General features: G+C 34.0%; 1 protein-coding gene across 1 annotated transcript in view; it reads right to left on the bottom strand.

Annotated features, from left to right (window-relative positions):
* Positions 1-20,982, bottom strand: part of ADAMTS19 (ADAM metallopeptidase with thrombospondin type 1 motif 19) — a 130,770-nt gene that overhangs the window by 43,233 nt on the left and 66,555 nt on the right. The window contains exons 8-11 of the mRNA XM_030969320.1: positions 19,484-19,589; positions 8,874-9,014; positions 8,143-8,293; positions 968-1,069 (exon numbers count right to left, since the gene is read on the bottom strand). Of these exons, the coding sequence (XP_030825180.1) occupies positions 968-1,069; positions 8,143-8,293; positions 8,874-9,014; positions 19,484-19,589 (500 nt within the window). The remainder of the gene's footprint in view (positions 1-967; positions 1,070-8,142; positions 8,294-8,873; positions 9,015-19,483; positions 19,590-20,982) is intronic.

Genomic DNA, 20,982 nt, shown 5'->3' with positions numbered 1-20,982 from the left:
AGCATGGGCAGGCCAGTCTCAATGTAAAAAGTATGATATCAAACAAAACTCATATCTCTTACTTTCCAGGTATTGACTTCAGACAGTATCAACTACGAACTTTATCAGAATTAAAATATTGAAGCAACTGTCATTATTTTAGAGATATGAACAGAAATACAACCTGGTTTTCCTTTAGCATGTTATCTGAACATTTGATATTAATTGATTGATTTGATATTAGGAGAATGATGAGAGTCCTGGTGAATGCAATATGACTCAAACAGTAAATCACTCCCATGGGAAAAGGCTGTCAGCACAGTATCTTGAAAATCCCAAGACATATATATGCTCTTTCTCTGTTTTCTATTTGAGGTTATTTACATTCATTTACAGATATATACAAAGATTACAAATAATTTTAACTGGAAAGCTCTTGAAGGACAATTTATCTAAATCTGATTTAATGTGTCTGTGATGGCATGCTTTTAACAGAATTTGTCACTCTTTTACATGCATGGGATTATACTTTTTACACCCTATTTCTTGATAAAACTTATCTTGAAAGGTTTTAACAACAATCTGTATCAATTCCTTCAAAGAAACTATTTCTAAATCTTAAATCATAGCTGAGAACTCTGTACCTTTGAAAGCTTAAGTTTCTATTTACAGTTGGAAGAGCAACAGTTGCATTTATTCATAAATATGACAAAAAATGTGAAAGAATTTGAAACAAAACAGCGTAAATATTAAAACATCTGTCTCTTTGGCTAACCTTTTGTTAATTTACTGGTTTTAGGGAAATGTTCTTTTTTCATCTCTATATTATAAAATATATCATATATAATACATTCAACTGTATATACCTTATTTTTATGATAATTGAGGTAAGTAGGAACTTTAAAGAACAGCAAAGAACTATTCAGCTTGTTTCCTTAAATGCTAGAGATTTGGTATAATTGATATTGCTTTTCCACCACAGGCATACCTTTCCAGTGTCACAGTCTGTTCCGTCCATTGGTGGATCCAGTTTAGTTTTGCATTCCTTCTCACTTTCCACCTTACACCACAACCCAGTGCAAATGACATGCTGAAAACCAAACAAAGAGTAAGCACAAAATCTATCTTATGCAAAATTACTTTCTGCATGCAGTCCGCTAATGTTGACTAAATTTACTAGTTTGGTGGTACCGAAATACATTTGAAGACATATTAAACATTAAAAAAAACCCCAAGTGGGCAGAGTCTGCTTAGACTTTCATTAATTGTGCTTCTCTAGGACTTCCAGATCCCTCTTGTTTGTTCTACCCCAATGACTGCTGCTGTCATGCTCTTCAATAATTCATAATTCCTCTAGAATTCACTTATCACTCTAGAAAAAAAATTCCAAAAGCCATCAAACTCGATCTCCACAAAGACACAAAGTTACCTGACAAATGAATTATTTTTGCTGGAAAGAAGAGAAGGGAGATGACAGGGGTGCAAGTCAGCAATGAATTTTAGAGATGGAAAGAAAAGCCCTCTGAAGTATCAGAACAAAACACTTTTTACTTTACCCAAAAGAAAGCCAAGCCTTGCAGGATGCTGGCTTACATTTCCCAAATTTCCCTGGCAGCTTTCCCTATTTTTTCCCTGAAAAGTCCTCCTTCTCCCATGGTTTTCAGTCAGGACTGCATTCTCCCTGCTGTCTGTTCCCCCTTAATAATAAACCATGTGGAAATGAAGAGAGGTCATGTGGGGCTGAACTGTGGCCTGAGTATTACTGCATATGCACAGTGATCCTCCACAATGGATACTGCCCAAAGAGGGGCAAGAAGGATCAGGAGAGGGGGAGGCGATGCAAGCAGGATAAAAGATAAAGAACAGCTGGGATTTTTAAAACAGGCCTGCCAGAAGACCTGCTTTTTCTGAGTGAAATGATTTGTTATATTGGTACACCAGTAAGAGTCTCTGTGCCTTTTTACACTATGCATGAAAAACTTGTCATAAATCTTATGCTACCTTGAAAAAAGACTAAGAGCAGACAAAACACAATTCAACAAAAGATTGTGTTTGAACCAAGGAATAGAGCAATTCCATTGGGAGTCTTACATGTAAAAATGTCTGTAAAATCAGTTATCAAAAAAAGAAAAAAAAATCAAAGATTGTAGAGGTCTGAAGCATTGTACGGAAACAAGAGACAGGATAGCAGCAGTCAGACTCACTCTTGATTCATTCTGTAGCGCTTTTTTGCTGAAGCTGAGCTAACAACACAACCAGCTTATGTACGTCTCCAAAACACAGCTACAGAAGTCCTATCCTGTTCCTGGGTAATTTTAGCAAGCATTTTTCAAGTAACAAACTCTAATTTCTGTTCTTCATTGTTTTTAAACAATGTAGATGACGACAACAGTAGATCAGTTACAGTATCAGATGTTCATGACAAAGTAGGAAATGAAAGACACGCTGTTGATAGCACTCCACAAAAATATATGTTAATTGTCCTAATTAATTTTTTTCATATCTTTAAATCCTCAGTTATGAGCGAATACAATTGTAGAAAAGCCATCCAGATTTATCCAAGTTTTCAAAATTACAGGCAAATTTTCTCTTGTGACATCTTTAAGTATATTTTTCCCCCTAAACACTGATTGTATGCTTAATTTCACTTGAATATGATTGCAGAATGGCTTACAACAAACAGCTCTTTACAAATCTAGAAATAATTCTTTTAAATATAGAGAGGTATTAAGTCAGATTTACAGGGTTTTGGGTATTTTGAGTACCTAAACACAGAGACATACTTGAACCATGTAAACTAAATCAAGAAAATCGAATCAACACTCTTTGCTTGCTAATGTACATTTTATACATCTCATATTTCTACAAATACTTGTATACCACCTCCCTTTGAGCCATGACCTAACTTCCCCAAATAGAAACTACTTTGGGCTTTAAGTGAACTGCATTCTAAAAACACTCACTTCTGCTAAAATAAGCGCTCAGTATTAGACTTTAATATTCCCCAAACCCAAGAAAAAGGAGGTATGGAATTACTGAAATTGATAGTTTACTTGCATTTTTGCATTTTTTTGATTTTTTTTTCCCCTAGGCTTTGTATTCCAGTCAAATCACAAATAGACTCTTTAGTTACTGTTCAGACTATTTCTGTTGCAGAGGTATGAGGTATGGAGATTATTGACAGTATCTATATTTTGACATTTAAGGATTTCTGTATAAGGCCAGGGAAAGACCATAACACACAATATGGGTTTTTCATTAGCAACCTGCAATGAAGCAGATCCAGACTGATTTGAAAGCAAACAGAAATATGGAGGAGACTTGGGAATTTTACAGCTACTCCAAAATCAGGGCACAGACTTCTACACTAGGATTTTACTCCTCTTAAAAGAAACTTTCTTCAGGCAAAATACGGATAGCTAAGCTAATATTCACAAAGGTTTACCAGTTATCTATGATAAGTATCGTTTAACAGCCATCACAGCTTCCTAGATGAGCCAAGGGAAGGAACAGACATTGGAGATTAAAAACTTTTAATTGTGACATTAGCCTATTCACAATCTGTAAAATATTTTTTTGTGTGTACACTGGAAAATAAAATATTGCCAAGCACATACAAAGGATTTTTTTTTCTTTCAAAAGAATGTCTTAGTCATGAGTTTTTAACAGCACAATCTTGTAAAACAGAACATGGAAGTCACAATGCATTACCAAGGTCACTCCAGTTTTGGAGTTTTGTGGAGGTTTTGTGTCTGTTTCTGTCTATTTAATTAAAATAGTGAGGCAGGTCTATGTGAATCAGAAGAATGCATTTCCAATCATGTAAGCATATGGAAAGAAAGTTCAGTTGAAAGGAATTACCAGAGACAAAAAGGGAATTTTAGAACAGTATTTGTGCAAAGTCGAAATTGTTTAAAATGTGGTGGTTGAGATGAGGACAGATATTTCACCAGGACTATAGTATTTCCATTACTTTTCTACTTTTCATGTGTTCTTTCCCTGAAATGCCTTAAAAATCCCCATGAAATATAACCAGTCTCCTACTTCTGTGCAAAGATCACAGCTGTGTTATGACAAGAACTGTTTTAGTGGAACTGACCAGATAGCAGTCACATCCTGGACTTTAATCTTAAAAGCCAGTATTTAATAGTTCAACAATTGCATTAAATTGTCAAGTTTTACAATCTTGTTTAATCATCAAGAACTACTTCTGGGCCATGATCTCACTATCTGTTATGTGAAACAATGTTAGGATCTAATTGATTCTCACATGAGACATCATGGGCATAAAAGCAAACTTGGCTCCCTTACAAGGTAAGCATGGAGACATAGTATAAATCTTGAACCTGGCAATCCACTCATTCTTTTCTAGGGTCTAAAAATTTTACCTAGGATATGAAAAAAAAATGCCTTTGAAATGAAAATGAAAAGGAAAAAATAAAGTCACCATTTATGAAAGGGGAGTAGGAGGGCATCACTTAGGAAAATGCAGGAGTAGGGCTGCAGTAGCTCCTTCAGTTCTTTGCTTCATTCATTAAATTAAATAATAATGAGGAATTCTTGACAGGAAGGGAACATCATTTGCATCAGTAGCATTTTTCAGAGGTTGCCATGTAATGCAACTGTCAAGTGCAGTCCTAAAGTACTCCTTAGTAATAACAATTGTAGAAAATTGTATCTCAGCAGAAATGCACTATTGATTGTACCATTGATAATAGTAGAATAAAGATTATTCTTCATCATTACTCAATTGTTTTCTTAGTTAAATAGCTGTTATATATTGCTTAATGTAGAAGACCGTATGGGACTCTATTCATTAAATAATCTTCCAGCCTCAAAAAACATAGGATTGTGACATAGTTCATAATTTATCTTTTACACAGTTTTACTGAAGTGCATGAACTGTTCAGCAAGTAGAACATGCCCAAAACATCCTGGGCTATAAATTGTTGGATTTACTGACATTTAAATGAACCTTAGAGGAGTGTGTTTCTCTCATTTCCTGGCTTGCGGACAACTACTATAACCATAATAAACTTTCAGTTACTGGCAGAGTAGGACAGACTATACAGAGATTAAAGGAAGTAGTCTGGATATCATGGAATATTCAGTGACTACCTATGCATAATTAAATAATTATTGTAATAAATTAATACAGTTACTATGTAATACGTAATGAAATACTGCATTCAACTTAGAAAGATATTCTAAACACTGATTTCTCCAATGGCAGCCACAATAATTTGCACAGTCAACACAGTGAAATTTGAGTCATCTTCACATTAAGTAAAATGCAATTAATATTGCAAAGTAAGACTCAACATATTTGTTACTTGTATCTAACATGTTTTTATAGGAAGAAGACAAAATTAGCAACTAAGTAACTGTGCTTCACCAATAGATGATGTTGGTGTTGCACAGTCCATGTGCTAGAACTCATGAAAGATTTATGGAAAGTTTCAATGGTCTGCTTCTACCTCAATTCCAACGGCAACTTCTTTTCTTTTCACACATATGAAAAAACCATGTAGAAGAAGGACAACTTTTGTATCCTCTGGGCTGTACTCTATCCATTGCTCTGAGTTTCCCCTTCAGAAATGTTATTACTATTATTTAGAAATTCTGTATCTAACTGGAGTAGCAGTAAACTTCCCTAACAGAAGAGATAAATTTAAGACCCACAGTAGGGAACAAAAGAAGAAGATTTGAATATAGCGCCTAAGCTTTCTGCAGTAGCTCTTCTTGTCAAGAAACTGAGCATCAATTTCTTGGACTATTTTTTTTTTCCTTTTTGTTGGAAGGAAGTTAAGAGGGTAAATTTTGTTTAGATAGAAGAACACAGAAGAAAATCAACAAGGTGATTTTACAGAGTTTGGCAAGGAAGCTTTGGAAAAATTATTTTCTACTCTCACCATGTTTTGTCCTTAGTGTCATTTATTCATTTCTAATAGATCCAAGGTTCTTAAAAATTCATTGCAGTAATTTCTTGGTTCAATATTTCATTATACAGTTTAGGGTTACCAGTTTTGCAGAAGATTTTGGGAAAAGTGCAGAAGGTTCTTCCCATTGCTGTCTTCTCCGCAGTTGATACTTAGCTCTCTTTTTCTAACTGTTAAGACCATAAGGTCATCAGGTAACAAACACATTTGGTTTTATGATGAGAGCCAAAATTAAATTGCAGTTTATCAGGAAAAAAGCATAGTTGAAAAAACACAGGCCTTTTGTATTGTCTTACATCATTACTATATTCTTTTTTCACAGCAAGCTTGGATTATACTTAGATATAAATTACAGTATTTCATTTAATACAAATATTTAATAATATTAAATAGTATAGTAATACTAATATTTAATATTACAGTAAAATTGTCAGAAAGTTCTGTTGATTTTACTATGAATATAAATATTTCATATAAATATAAAGCAATGATCCCATAAATAGGAAGAAGCAGACATATTTATTTAGCTGAAAATAATTTTTTTAGCTGAAAGATGTCTTACATGGAGAATGTCAGAAGAGGTGAATACGACTGAAGATGACTAGAAATGGACAGTTAGCTATGAGCACCTAGAACCTAAATAATCTCTGTGCAAACAGCTGAACTCTACTCTGGTAATATTCACTGAATTTAATTTCCTAATATTTCTAAAACAATAATGTAAACCAAATAAGCCTCAGAGTCAGGATCTTGAAGGACGAATATTTACTGACTCTATGACAAACACAACAGGCATAGGACAACTTGACTATCTGAATTTAAATATATGAATAAGAACAAAACATAAAGGTAATAGGAAGGGAATTTATCTAGATAAATCAAAAATATAAAGACTTCTGTTATCCAACAGAACGTTGGATAGCAACGTTCGTCTCTTTCTTCAATTACTTTTGAGAATCTTTAACTGTTAAAAAAGATCCACAAGAAATACTAAAGACACTACCATTTCCTTGTTCAAAATAGGCTTCTAGAGAATGAAAACCAGAAATTACATCCTTCCATTGAAAGCAATGTACTGAAAACCAAGACACAGGTTGAAATTCATAAAAAAAGCACTTGGAAGTAATGAAGAATATCTGTAGAATTGTGACATTGAGATTTACTGCTCATATCCAGAGGGAAAAAGTTTTCAATAAGACAGCTAGAAAAAAATCCTTTAACTATGGCTGTTTTTTGCTTTTCTCTTCAACTATACCACTCTCAGCATGCCTTAGTAGTACACGCACTGCAATGTTTCCTTTGAGAATCTTTTAGATAAAGATTAGTTTAAGTGAAAGTCTCTGAAGAAACAGTACTATGTCCAAACTGAAAACAGGAAGAGAACTGAAGAACTAAAGGAGAAAGGAATTATGTTTTCCTGTTTAGTACTCCTAACCTTTTCAGGCTATCTGCCCACTGAATCCTTATGAAATTTTTTTACACAGTTCTAGTGCCTGCTTTATCAATCCATACTCCATGCTCCTTACATATTTGTATATCGTCTTCCCATCTTGTCTTGGCTAGTGTCTTAAGGGCATCAAGTATGTTTAGTCTCTCCTGTTGATGCTAAAAAAGGTCGACTTTTCTCTGTAAAAATCATTCTTAAACTGCTTCTACAATCAGATGTCTACTAGCTCATAAAATTATGAAGACCTGTTCAATTTTGCTAACCTGTCTTTTTAAGGCTAATATCGTGACATTGCTTAACACTGGCATGAAGCAAGGTCAGCAAACTGACTTAAGTACTGGAACTCCTCTTGTCATGGCCTTGTACAGCTCTGCCTGGGCTCAGTGGTGCAGAGAGCCCAGTTAACACCCCTGTTACTGATACCAGTTTGCACAGGCACAGCATAATCTTCTGAAGGTCAGAAATGGATGTCTAGTACCCAAGCCATAATAAAATGGAACCTAAAAAATAAATTGCAAATATTCCACTTGCTACAACAAGGTGTCTTATGTTTCTAAAGTACAAGGGAAGTGTCAGTAAAACATGCTTCAAGATATTCAGAAACCTAAAGCAAGACTTACAAGATAAACCAATGAATATGTTCATATCAATTTTTGGAAAGCAAGTGTAAAATTCTTACTTCAAAGATACCATATTCTCTTTCTATCAAACACATGTACAAAAGCTACTCTCACACAAATATCAGATGCATTTTCTGAAGTACAGACACAGCCTTACCTGCATTTCTTGGCAAAAGGAAGCAGTTGGTCCAAAAAGAATCTGACACTGCTCATCTGCAGTGTACGTCATTCCTGGGAGCTTAGAGGGAATAATCACAGAATTGAGGCTCTGAGGATTCGTCTGTACCAGACAGTTACTGGCCTTTGACCTGGTAATATGCAGAGATCCATAAGCTGAGAAATCCGAGGCTCTGATTGCCACACCAACTTAAACTTGCATACAACATTCAAAATACATGGACAATTATAATTGTCTTATTAATCAGTATTGGACTACTGCTCATGTTTAAACTGATATGGCCTGCTTGTTATAAGTTAATGTGTTCTGTTATTGTACATTTGCAGAAAGACAATATAAATTATCAACATTTCAGAAAAGTGCTGGACATTTTAGCATAAAACTTACTTAATGGGTAAAGATTTTGGTGGCCAAACATTTTGGTACACAGCATATTAATATACAGTAAACACATTGACACATAAAAAGTTTTTATGTAAGTATATAAAATTATAATCATACTCATGAAAATATAAATATCCATGCCATTGCTGAAAACAGATATTAATAAATCTAATATTAGATTGTGATGACTTAAAATATTTAGACAGATTTTGCAAAACATATCTCCCAGAGAAGTAAAAAAAAATTGAAAACTTATTATTTCAGTATATTTATTGCATCTATTTCTAAATGACATACAGTAAGAGTTCTTTTCTTGAATTATATACCTGAGAAATCTTTCCAGATCTTCTCTGCTGCACTGAGACCATGAAACATCCCCAAGATTCTGTCCTTTAATCCATTCCCCAGACATGATATGGACACCATCTGCACAGGATGGGTGGTCATTGTCGTGGTTTATCCCCATGCTGAATTTTGAAGTTATTAAAAATAAAACAAAGTGAAACAAAGTAACAGGTTGTTTTCAGAATTTTTGTAAGTTAAAACTCTTGCAAAGGGCTGAAAATAGCTCATATATATTACATGTAGGAAACCACTTTTGATTCTTTTTTCCATGGTATCTGTCACAGAAGTGCATGGAACCATGTGTAGATGACAATTTTATAATTAAAGATGGAAGTGGCACTGCATTTATTTGATGAGAAATATTCCAATCAGTTCAATACATATTTTGGACAACTTCTTGAATTTTCAGAAGTGCACAATTGCAAGTTTAATGAATACTATTTCTCTTGTAAATGGGCAACATACCCTTATTTTTTAAGATCAGTGAATATTTTGGCAGTGATTCTATCTTCATTCTATATGGAACAGATTGGTTGAAATTTTATAGAATACTAAAATGATCACTACTTTGATGGGCAATTATTGTGTCTAAAGAAAAAAACACCTAAATGATTTTTCAATCTCTTGTTAACAATAACACTGATGAAGAAATTAAATTGACTTATAAAGACTTAGCATCCTTATGCATCCCAAAGAGCTCTCACATTCGATGCACTGCCATGAAAAATTCTACTGAATATCTGCTTGAAACTCCTGATTTAACTGAAGACTCATTGTCATTCTCATTCAGAATTTGCAAACAGACAGGAAGAAGAGGCACGTAAATAAAACTAAGATTTTCAGAACTAGCTAAGTGGATCATGCTTGACTGATATTACAGGAAATAAAAACACTCAACTGTCTTTGGAGATTTACAAAAGGGTGTGAGACTACTGTCCAGAGTATTGGATTTAAAGTAGTGCTGGAATTTTGCAGCAGTATTCTGCCCTGCAGAAAAGCAAAACTTCAGCTTTAATAGAACTCTGTGCCTTGTATTGATTCTTCACTTACAGACTGCAAAGACAAAGTTTTCTGTGTCTACAAAAACTGGAGTACATTGTGTTCTCCTTAATTCACCACTTCACAGTGGCAAATGACAAAAAAGGCCTGTCTCCCTACACTTTTGTTCTCCCCTCTCTCCCAAAATCCATTCATGACTCAAATTATACATAAATTTGCAATTTGCTTTACCTTGTGTTTACTAATGAAATTAATGGAAATATCATGTAGGACTTTATCTTGCCTATAGAAGTGCTCTATCTCTTACACTGATGTGTACACCCCATACTCTGGAGTACTGGAACAGTGCTTTCTGCTTAAATTAGAAAATTTTGCTATCTCTAAACCATATAACTGAGGCAAGCAAATGTGTCTGACTCTGATCTTAGCCTCTGTCTTTTCCTGACCTGCCTGAAAGGCACAAAACAACTACACAGAAGTGCCTCTGCACTTGCCTTACGTTCTTCTTGCATGCCTCACGTGCAGAATTCGAGATGTATCTATCTCCAGAGTTATTTACACCCATTGGAACTGTGCAGGAAGACACAGGAAAGCTGGGGATATTTAACCTAGTGGACTACATATGAAAAAATTTTGCTCATAGCTCTTTGAGTTATATGCTTCCTTAGTGCAAAAGTAGTAATTTAAAAATACCCCTTTGTCAGCATCATATACACTGTAGGATTTCAACCAAAACATTTACAACACAAAATCTTGACCAAATGTATTATAAAATTCATGGCTCTAATTTATGCAGACTGGAATTAACATATTTATATGGTTTTTAAAATATTTTAAGGTGAAAATTACAAAACCCCCGTAATTTCTAATTATGATTAATTCCCTTCACTCTGAAAAACAATTCTTGAAGCTAGACTTTGTCACAAAATATTCTGTACAGTCAGCCAGAGAAATTTGTGCTGAGCTGAACCACTATCTTGACTACTTCAAAAAACACCAGCCACCATTATAAAGATATATGTGTACCCCCCTTTTTCCAATCTACTACCACAGAAGCATTTTATGAAGTTTATTAGCACAAGAATTCTGAGGAAAACATTGTATTTTAAAGCATGAAGTGGTTAAAACTGTTGTGCTTATAACAGCTGTGAAAATTAGCCACATTAAGCACTAATAAAAAACCTAATTCCAATAATCTTCCAGTACTTCAGCTGTCCATACTTTTGTAACACTTCTCCTATCCTGCTTTGACATTCAATTGTAGTTCAAAATATCTGTACTTATCCAATGGAATTCATTCCTCAATTCTCTTCCACCTCCAGATTAAGTACATATAAAAAATCCAGGAAACAACAAATGCAAGTATTGAATCCTTTACCTACCTGAATGAATAGGCATTCAAAAATGCTTATTCAAAAGGCAAATACACATTGTAAGTTAACATCAATTAACTAAATTTCAGGACAATATCTGAGAAGTAAGCTAAATAAGCAGCAGAACCTGGTCTTAAACATTCTCAGGAGTGTTTTCTTCAGTGAGTGTTTTTGATTTCTTCTGTAGCACATTAATGGCTGCATATTTTTATCTGACCTTGTATCAATTACAAGACCACATAAAAGTCAGTGTGCAGCAGAACTGACTTCTGATTTCATTCCTCACATCACATTGTTTGTGGTGAAAAAAAGAAGCTGAACAGTCATTGCTACCTTCTTATTCAACACGAGAGTAATTGGTGTAAGTATGTATACCTCCTTCTCCATTAACAATCAAGGACATAATACTCAGCTTGCAATGGTGGTCAGATATTTTCTAGCCCCTCTTGCTACACATGAAAGACATAACTACATCCTTTCACTGATACAAAGGTACCACATAAACTGTGTCTGTGTAAGGTGCTCCTCTGTCTCTTTCTACAGAATGAGTGTATGATATACACTGAGTTATGATAGCACTCAGCACACTGTTCCCTCTCCTCTCTCCCACAGCTGCGGTCATCCAACCTCATACAAGAGTAAAGCAACACTAGGCGCATGTGGGAAGAAGACAAAGGAGTTTGGGATTACAAAATAACTTTGTAATAGCCTGAAAAAACACAATTAACAAAGAAGACAGTGCTATACTTTAATAAGTAGTACTTCATGTCTATATACAGAAATAAATTATATTTTTAAGAAAAGAAATGGTATTTTTTCAGTGTTGCATAAAAATGCTCTACCCATTCTGGTTAAAGGCTACATAGAGCAGATAAAATATGCAAGTAGGAAATATTTTATAAAATGCCTTCCCTAAATAAAATATTAGCAATACTTAAGTTCACACTATGCAAATTAACTATATTTTAATAATCTCAGTTTTAAAATATTTTGACAAACAGACTTGGTCCAATAAACTCCACTAACAGATAAACCAAGTCCACTGAAAAAAAAGTTTTTATCTAAAAACCCTCTACAACTTTTTAAAGGAGTTTTTATGTGATACCATATATAAAAGTGGAATCATTTCTGCTAAATCTCTAATATGCAAGTAGAAATAATACAAAGAAACAACATCATTAAATTCTGTGTATTTAGAATTAATAACTCAGGCCACTGAAAGTAGAAGAAAAATATTAGCTCAATATTTCAGTAAAAAGGCAATTCTTTACAATTAACTACTGCTGCAATTATATGTGTACAGCTGGAATAAAAAAGGCAATAGCATCTCTCCTGTCACTTTAGAGAACAGCTTATATTCTTGCATTCAAAATGCATGCCAGTGTCAACATACTGAACAAGTACCAAGTACTACTATTTAACTTGACCTAATTATAGTGGAGTATTCCAAAATCAAGGTTCTTTTAAGCCTCAAAAGAGGATTCTCAGACATTATTCTATATTTAAATAAGCTACATAAGGTTATGCACACACCTTCTTGAAATAATTAGGTCTGCATTGCTATTTTATATTTCTTCTCACCATAGGACATCAAAATTCTTTGACATGTGCTACTTTCATGACAATATGCATTTGCTCAGTGACCTCACATGCTTCCAGATAAAAGCTTTTTATTATTTATTCATTATTTTGTTTGAGCTTTGCAAATGGCAGATTACTGCTGTCACCATTCTATCACACTTAAAATGCAAATAGTGCACCTGAACAAGAATGATGTTGTCAAACCAGAAACAGGCAGAGAAGGGAAAAAGATTAAATAGTATCCAAAAATTATTATATGAGCAATTAATTGGGTCAGTTCAGATAGATGCGGAGAATTACTTTAAGCTTATCTATAAACAAAAACTGAGAAATTAAAAAAAATAAAGATAACAACTAAAGATCAGATTTTCATAGTCATTAACAGTAAAACAGATTAGGAATAAGAAGCAGATTAAGAAAAGTGCAAGAGCAAGTGCTGGGCCAAGGAACCAGCAGTGTTCAGTATAATAAATAGAATGTTCAATATGATAAATAGATTCCCAAATAAAGGATCTATATATTCCAAGTCATATATAGAACAAAAGAATAATGAGTGTGAACTGCAGATCAAGTATAATACTACTAGTATGAGCTCAGGAAAGACTGAAAATTACTAGAAAACTTTCCCCTTGTGAAGGAGAAAATAAACCTCTGAATGCAGTTCCCAGTTTATACCTGTGATGTATGATGGGATCACATTCCATTTGATTTGTTAAAAATTCATATTGGTATAAGTGTTTACTACACAGTATTTGTAAATTCTCTGCAACCATTATCCTAGATACTTTTATATTTTGTGAAATAAATCACTAACATAATAAATTCTATACCTTAAAAATAAAAATAACTTTAAAAAGTATTATTAATAATGAAGTGTTATCTTCCTTATTATTTCCACTGCTTTCTTTTTTTTTTAATCATTTTGTGCAATACTACAGTAGAATGATTGAAACTTTTTAAACTATGGACCCAAAATTTACAAGGCTTAAAAGCTTTTATGCAGTTTTATAGCACAATGATTTTCACACCAGTTTGTCTGATCTCAAATTCTGCAGTATCATGAGGATGTATTTGATAAGTGGAAGTAATACCCCTTATGTGATTATCACAGACAGAAGGACAGCAGCTACACTACCTTCTTAGTACTTTTATTGCACTTTTTCAACAAAATGTCTTATCACACTGCTATCTTTATAGAGAAAAGTATATAAAATCCTTCTACTAGTCTACCAGACTAGTAGAAGGATTTTATAAGCTGTTATATGTTGGCTTGTTGTTTTTTTTTTTAAGTCCCAGTTAGTGAAGTACTAAGTGTTGTATGATGTTTATATGTCCTTTAAAACAAATGAGGGCTTCACAGATGATTCAATAAATGGAGTAAGACATATTTCAAGCAGTAAATTAATTATTTAGCTAACAGTGAAAGGCAGTTGACCAGCTACAGAAAAATTATGATGGTAAAAAGTAAAACATGATTTATTTTGGGAAGAATTTATCTTCAAAGGAAAATCTACCTAACAAGGAAATCTCTATCTTCTTGTTAAAAATTATATGATCAGAAAAAGTAAAAATAAATATCTCTATGCAACTGTTATTTCCCTTTTGTGAATCACTGCTCATTCTCCATAACGCTGAAAATTCAGATTGCATTTTCAGTCTTAAAACAACTGGGTAAAACATGCATATTAGTACAGGGATTTTAACATATGCTGGACACTGCTGCCCAGCGGACTTGGCAGCTTTTGCAGAACAGCTTTCTTCTCTGTAACTCCAGTACTTCTACCACCATGCTTCCTGCTGCTCGATCTAGACAATCTACTGAGCCACGGTCCTTTGACTGAAGTATACGAATAATTTAAAGGTTTGCTGTGACAGATATATTTAGCATCATAACATGAAAATATAAATTGCTCTTCCTGAAGGTTTTTTACAGAAATTATATAATACAGAAGAAGCATTGGCTTCTGGCAAATATGACACCCAAGCCACATTGTTGAGCTATCACAAACTCAGTGAAGAGCTATAAAAAACCAGGTTTTGTATTAACAAAAACATTGACATTGTTATGATCTTTTGCCAATTTTTTCACATGTATTTTAAATGTATCAGACTATCAATTAAGCTTTTGCACCCTGTAGAATGTTTTTCAGTTACTAACTGTTTCTTTTACAAATGATATCCTGAGGAAAATTTAAGATAAATCCATCCTGGAACAGTATAGCCTGGCAGAAATACAATCCTTAATACCTTGCCAGAGAGAGAGTTGAATAATTTTAATTGCATGTAAAAAAATCGTATTTTTTCATGTTACTAAAATGCTGATGCAATGCTTCTTCCCTGTCTCTGTGCTTCATTTCTTCCTGAGCTGTTTCTTCAACTGTCTTGCTACTAGCCAAAGGTTGGAGATGCTTTATTTCTGCCTGGTATTGCAGTGATGTGATGCATGAATCTGATTAGAACCGGACCAACAAAACTAATTTTTTTCGTGGTTTTTAATACCAGAAACATTTTGAGTACAGGTAAACATAAATGTGAAGTATGTTAACAGACTTCATTATTTTCTGTCATCTGTAATCTTAAATGTATTTTGTTGTACAATTTTCAGGCCACTGAAGTTTGGAATTATACACCCATGTGCCCGGTAAGATTCTAAGCTGATTTTGGTCAGCAAAAAAAAAAAAATATATATATATATATATATATATATATATATTCCAGACTGTGGAACAAAGATGTCTACTCTGATGTGGATGCAGGCAAAAAAGAGACTATCAATTTTTAAAGAACATACCCACTAAAGCATGAAAATGAATGTAAGGTAATCTCAAGGACTTGCATGGTTGAACATCTAATATATATACTTTTAACTTCATTAAAGTAGTTTAAGAAAAAGAAAAGAAAATCCTTTCAAGACCATTCAGTGCAGTGTCAGTTCAACTGCAAGAGTTTAGAATAGTTACCTTATGGATACTTTTCCTGACCTATCAGGAAAAAAAAAGAGATGAAACTACTAGGGTGATTTTGTACAAACCATGTTTGAAATAGAGAATATGTAATGCCAAAATGCAATACAAAGCCAAAGTCTCCTGTTAATTTTTATCAAATAAATAAGTATCAAGGAAAAAGCAAATCACATTACCTTTCTTTTTAAGAGTAATTTTAAAAAGTAGTTTCTTATTAAACAAGTACTACGCTTTATAGATAAATACGCCTGTAAAGTTTCCAATTTTTAAACAAGGAGGATAGAAAATTTCACAGACAGTAAAACAATACAAAAATAATATAAAAATAAGAGAACCATAGAATCATATAATGGTTTGGGTTGGAAGGGACATTTAAGATCACCTAGTTCCAAACCCACTGCCACAGACAGGGAAACTTCCACTAGACCAGGTTGTGGTCAAAATTCCACCCTGCCTGGTCTGGATCAACTTAAGACAGGGAGTGCACAACTGCTATGGACAACCTGTTCAATGCCTCACCACCCTCACAGTAAAAAATCCTAGTATCTAATCCAAACCTACTCTCATTCAGTTTAAAGCCATTCCCCCTTGTCCTGCCACCATGTGCCTTTGTAAAAGGCCCCTCTCCAGGCTCTACTGCAGGTCTCCTTTAGGTCTGGGCTACCCCCAGAGCCTCCTCTTCTCCAGGCATGTCCACATTGTATGCAGCTATGCACAAAAAGCAGGGAATTATAACAATTTCTGTGTAAATCTGTAATGACACAAATACGTGTATGGGAAAGATGATTGCCTACAACTGTTGTGCATGTATTTTAAAAATCACTACAAAGCTCAATTTTTCAAACAGCAGTTGTACTTTTCAAACTATTTTACTCAAAGTTAGGCTCCTGTCTCTACACTTCAGTTGACTTCAATTTGAACAGAAAACTCAGTGGTGATGAAAACCAGCCAAAACAGTCAAAGTTCAACATCTCTGATAGTACCAACAGATAAATTAATATCCTTATCTCTGTATCTTGGTCTGAAAAAACAGCTTTAGACTATTAGCCAAAAGGAACAGAAAAAATTAAGAAAGAAACAATTGAAGGGAAATGAGAGACTCTGCAGCTGGAATAAAGCCACAATGACAAGAATTTTCCCTGCACCTTCTATCCAATACCCTAATAGCCCATGAGGTTGTATGGGACAGAGAAGGAAGCAAGATTATTTGGGGACAGCTTACCAGCACAGTCTCCACCAACACTGTGGGATCCTTGATAAACTGAGTGAGGATTTCATACAACCTTTTAATATATTCACACAGAATATATGCTTTTTGCTCATTAACTATTAAATAGGTGATTCAGAAATACCACAGACTCCCTGTTCATCACTAAAAAATACATGGCAGAACACCTTAAATTTCAGTAACAGTTACCTCTCGTATTCCAAAAACGCTTGTCAGAAAAAGAATGCAGAAGTGTGTAAAATTAATTCTGAAGAATTACACCAGTTTCTCTTTTAAGTGGCTAAGACAACTTCTAAACTACATTTAGAGCACTTAATAATTGTAAATTAACATACTTTGAGATGCAGAAATTTACATCCATTCTTTATTTCTCCATCCTTCGAAAGGAATCCTAGCCCTTAGAGGGCCATCATTCAAGTAAAATCACATGTAGCTTGTTAACCTCAACACCAGCAATTCTCACTCTTATCTCTGTCCTCCACACAATGTCTTTTAATTAACTGTTATTAGTTTTTACTTTGTAATGTGACCTCATGATGTAATTACCTAATTGCTTAGTAAATTTATTTTAATAATTAGAATATGTTTTATAAAACCAAGTCCATTAATGTGATACAATTTTTAATGACCAATTACACAGAATTCAAAACTCAACTGTTAACTTACATTATTTCTCAATGTCGTTAAAATCTCATCTACATCCAGATACACAAGGCTAGAACAAAGACATTTCACATTGCAAAGTAAGGTTTAGTCTGCCATTGTATTTTATTGAGAATATTTCCCTTCCAATTGGAAAAACAAAAATAAACCAACAACACAACACTTAATAAACATCCATGCATCAGAAAGTATTTAATATAAGGGTGTCTTCTTCCATGCAACTGGCTACAGGACAAGAGGACATGGCCTCAAGCTGTGCCAGGGGATGTTCGAGTTGGATATCAGGAAAAATTTCTTCAATGAAAGGAACACATCAGAATTTTATATTCGTCAATGCAATGACAACTGGTAATGTCTTTGTATATGCTCTCAGAAAATGAAAATCTACAGCATCTATATTGCTTAAGTTTTGAATGTATTTGTACAATAATTTATGAGTAAGAATATCTGTTGTACAGAATGGAAAACAATTGTTTCTCCTTTATCCTTCAAGAAGCAAAGTCTTTGAGAAAGTCTTTTGGTTCTATGCTGCTGAACTAGACTCTTCACAAGAGCAACTAGAATGGCTAAAGATATTACACACAAAAAACCCAAGGTAGTAGTTAAATGACCTAAAGATTCACAAAAAGTTAGTGAAAATTTTCTAGAAAAGATGATGTATTGAAGGAACCACTTATGACTGGTCTGTATGGTGAGCATTTAATCTCTGCTTCTGAGGCAGTTAAGAATGAGCAAGACAAATCTCTGTGAGAGATACTCTAGATATATTTGAAGCTCCTCAAGTCCTTTCCAATAGGATCTACATTCAAATGTTTGTCTTCAAGCATTTTTATATTGTCTCTTCACAAAGCTTCAACTACTTCTAGCATCTTCCTTGCAATTGCCAGGGCCTGGCTGGCAGACAGAGATACCCATGCAGAAAAAAACAAATATCTCTAAAATGTCACCCTACACTCCTTGGTGCAAGACCGCTGTGTTTCAGATAGTGACAGCTAAGGACTCTGACTCCATCATGACATTATAATACAAATACACAAATGCCTGGCACAGACACTGCATAAAAAAATGATAGCGTAATACATACTCCCTTTTTATCTCAGTTAAAAATAAGACATTTTCTATTTCTTTTTTTTTTACAAGTAGTGAAGTCAAGAATGAAGTTGAAATCTTATTAACAGATTTTATTATTGTAAAATATTAATTTTTTACTTTGGGCTAAAATATTTGACACTGAATGAGCAAAATCATCCAGCCCAGCTGTGAAGGACAGTTAACTTCACCTTCATTTTGCCATCCTTTTCTTCTTCTAAGATGAAAAACATTAATGTTGCAATGACCAATGACTGTTCTACACTATAATGGGATCTATCCTGAGAAAGCCAAATTAAATAAGGGCTCTTCCAACTTATGATCTCATTAAAATGCTTGCTGGCAACAATTGTTAGAGTTGGACTTGTTACACAATACCACAGTCAGCACAGAACAAACATCTTGGGGCACCTGATTTTCCCCAGACAATAGCAGTCTTTCCAGTTAATTTATTTCTTTTGTAGCTATAAAGATTTTCGTATTACTTCAAGTCATAAACAATTTCTTAAGCTATATACCATATATTGATACATATTATTATTATTATTATCAACAGAAACACTATTTTCTGAATTTTTCATTTAAATCCCCTCCTTATAGAAAGAAATAAAAAACTGAAGTACACAATCAAATTAGTCAAATCACAGTAGTATTACATGCAAATGAATAAAAGCCTTTAATATCCACATACTTACTTGTGACCCATTTCATGGGCAATTGTAAAAGCCAGATTCAGACCATTGTCCTCTGCAATAATACATTTTCGTTTTTCACTGCACATTCCACTCAGGTATGCTATACCTAGGAAACACAACCACCACAGTCAATTATTTTTTGGTATTACTAACTTTATATATTACAGCTTAATTAGACCCAAACGAGACTGAAACCTTGTTGTGGTCAGAGCCATCCAAGTATATCAACAGATATCTGACAAAAGTTTACTTACTCAGTTTGCAACCAGTGGTAATATTACCTCACAGTAATTATTACATGGACTGCAATGTACAGAAAATGCATTCTTCAAAAACATTGCTCGGTACCTTAATGGGATGTGATAGAACACATGTATGAATGTCAGCACTGCAGTAAAGGAAAATAAATGTCTACAACAATAGGACACAAGTTCTAACAGGTATTTTCTCTGACAGAGGAACAGAATGCAAAGCACAGAGTTGTGCCCCTACATTTACCACTACTAATTATTCATAAAGCATTCAGCATGTTAGTGGTTTTAAAAACATTTAGAAGAGTCCAATGTCCCAGAAGATTCATAGAAGACTGCAGCCTGTCAAACATATTTAGTGTAGAAGCTATAATGCCTTTACTACATAATACCTTAGTTCCCAAAAAACCCAATGAAGCCTTAATGGTAGGGGCTTGAGTTCAAGCTCAGCTTCTTAAAAGTAGAGTGTCTGTAACTGTAAAAGCCTGAGGAACATGAAGCTTAATTTTGTTAATGGTAAATTTTTCAGACCACAAACACATTTAGCGGGGATGATTGTCATCGTTCCTTGTTTGAAAATCTGGAGTAAGCAATCAAAACACTGTTTCAAGCGTTTGGCCTTCTTTCCAGGAACTTCCTTTCAATGGAATGGTGCCCTCCGGTTCAGCATGTTTGCTGGATTATTTGCATGTAAAGGTCAAGTTTGAAATGTTTGACAGTATTTGAAATTCAGTCATAATTATCATTCCAATTTAATAAGATAAGCCATTCTTCTTACAGTCCAAATATCTGTCAGTCTGTGAGCACAACACCTCACCCACAAGTAGTAGTAAGCCCATCACTATTCTGCCAACTTTTGAGTATTGCCCTCAAAAGAACTGGCTGAAAGCTTTTGGACACAGAACTTTTGACAAAAAATGGTGTCCAGGACTGAACAAAACAATGCCAAATAAAATTTGAATAAGGCAGAGTATTTAGACTTTTACTATTTGTTTCCAAAATAGGGAATAGCCATCTGGGATATGAAAGAAAAAGCAAAATCTGGTCAGGAAAAAAAATGTAGTCCTTTGAATGAGACCTCATGCTAAATATAGATATCACTCATACTAACTTGAATAAAAAACAGAGAAGAAATGCTCTGAAATGTAGTGTTTTATTTCAAAAACGTTTTGTTGCAATGACTGAACTATAATATAAGAATATTTCTAAAATTTTGTGCCTTGTAGTTCCACAAATATATGCATCCTC

The sequence above is a fragment of the Camarhynchus parvulus genome, chromosome Z (genome assembly GCF_901933205.1).
Source record: "Camarhynchus parvulus chromosome Z, STF_HiC, whole genome shotgun sequence".
Classification (NCBI taxonomy): Eukaryota; Metazoa; Chordata; class Aves; order Passeriformes; family Thraupidae; genus Camarhynchus; species Camarhynchus parvulus.
Note: the sequence above shows the minus strand (reverse complement) of the source record. Positions and strands in the feature narration are given on the sequence as shown.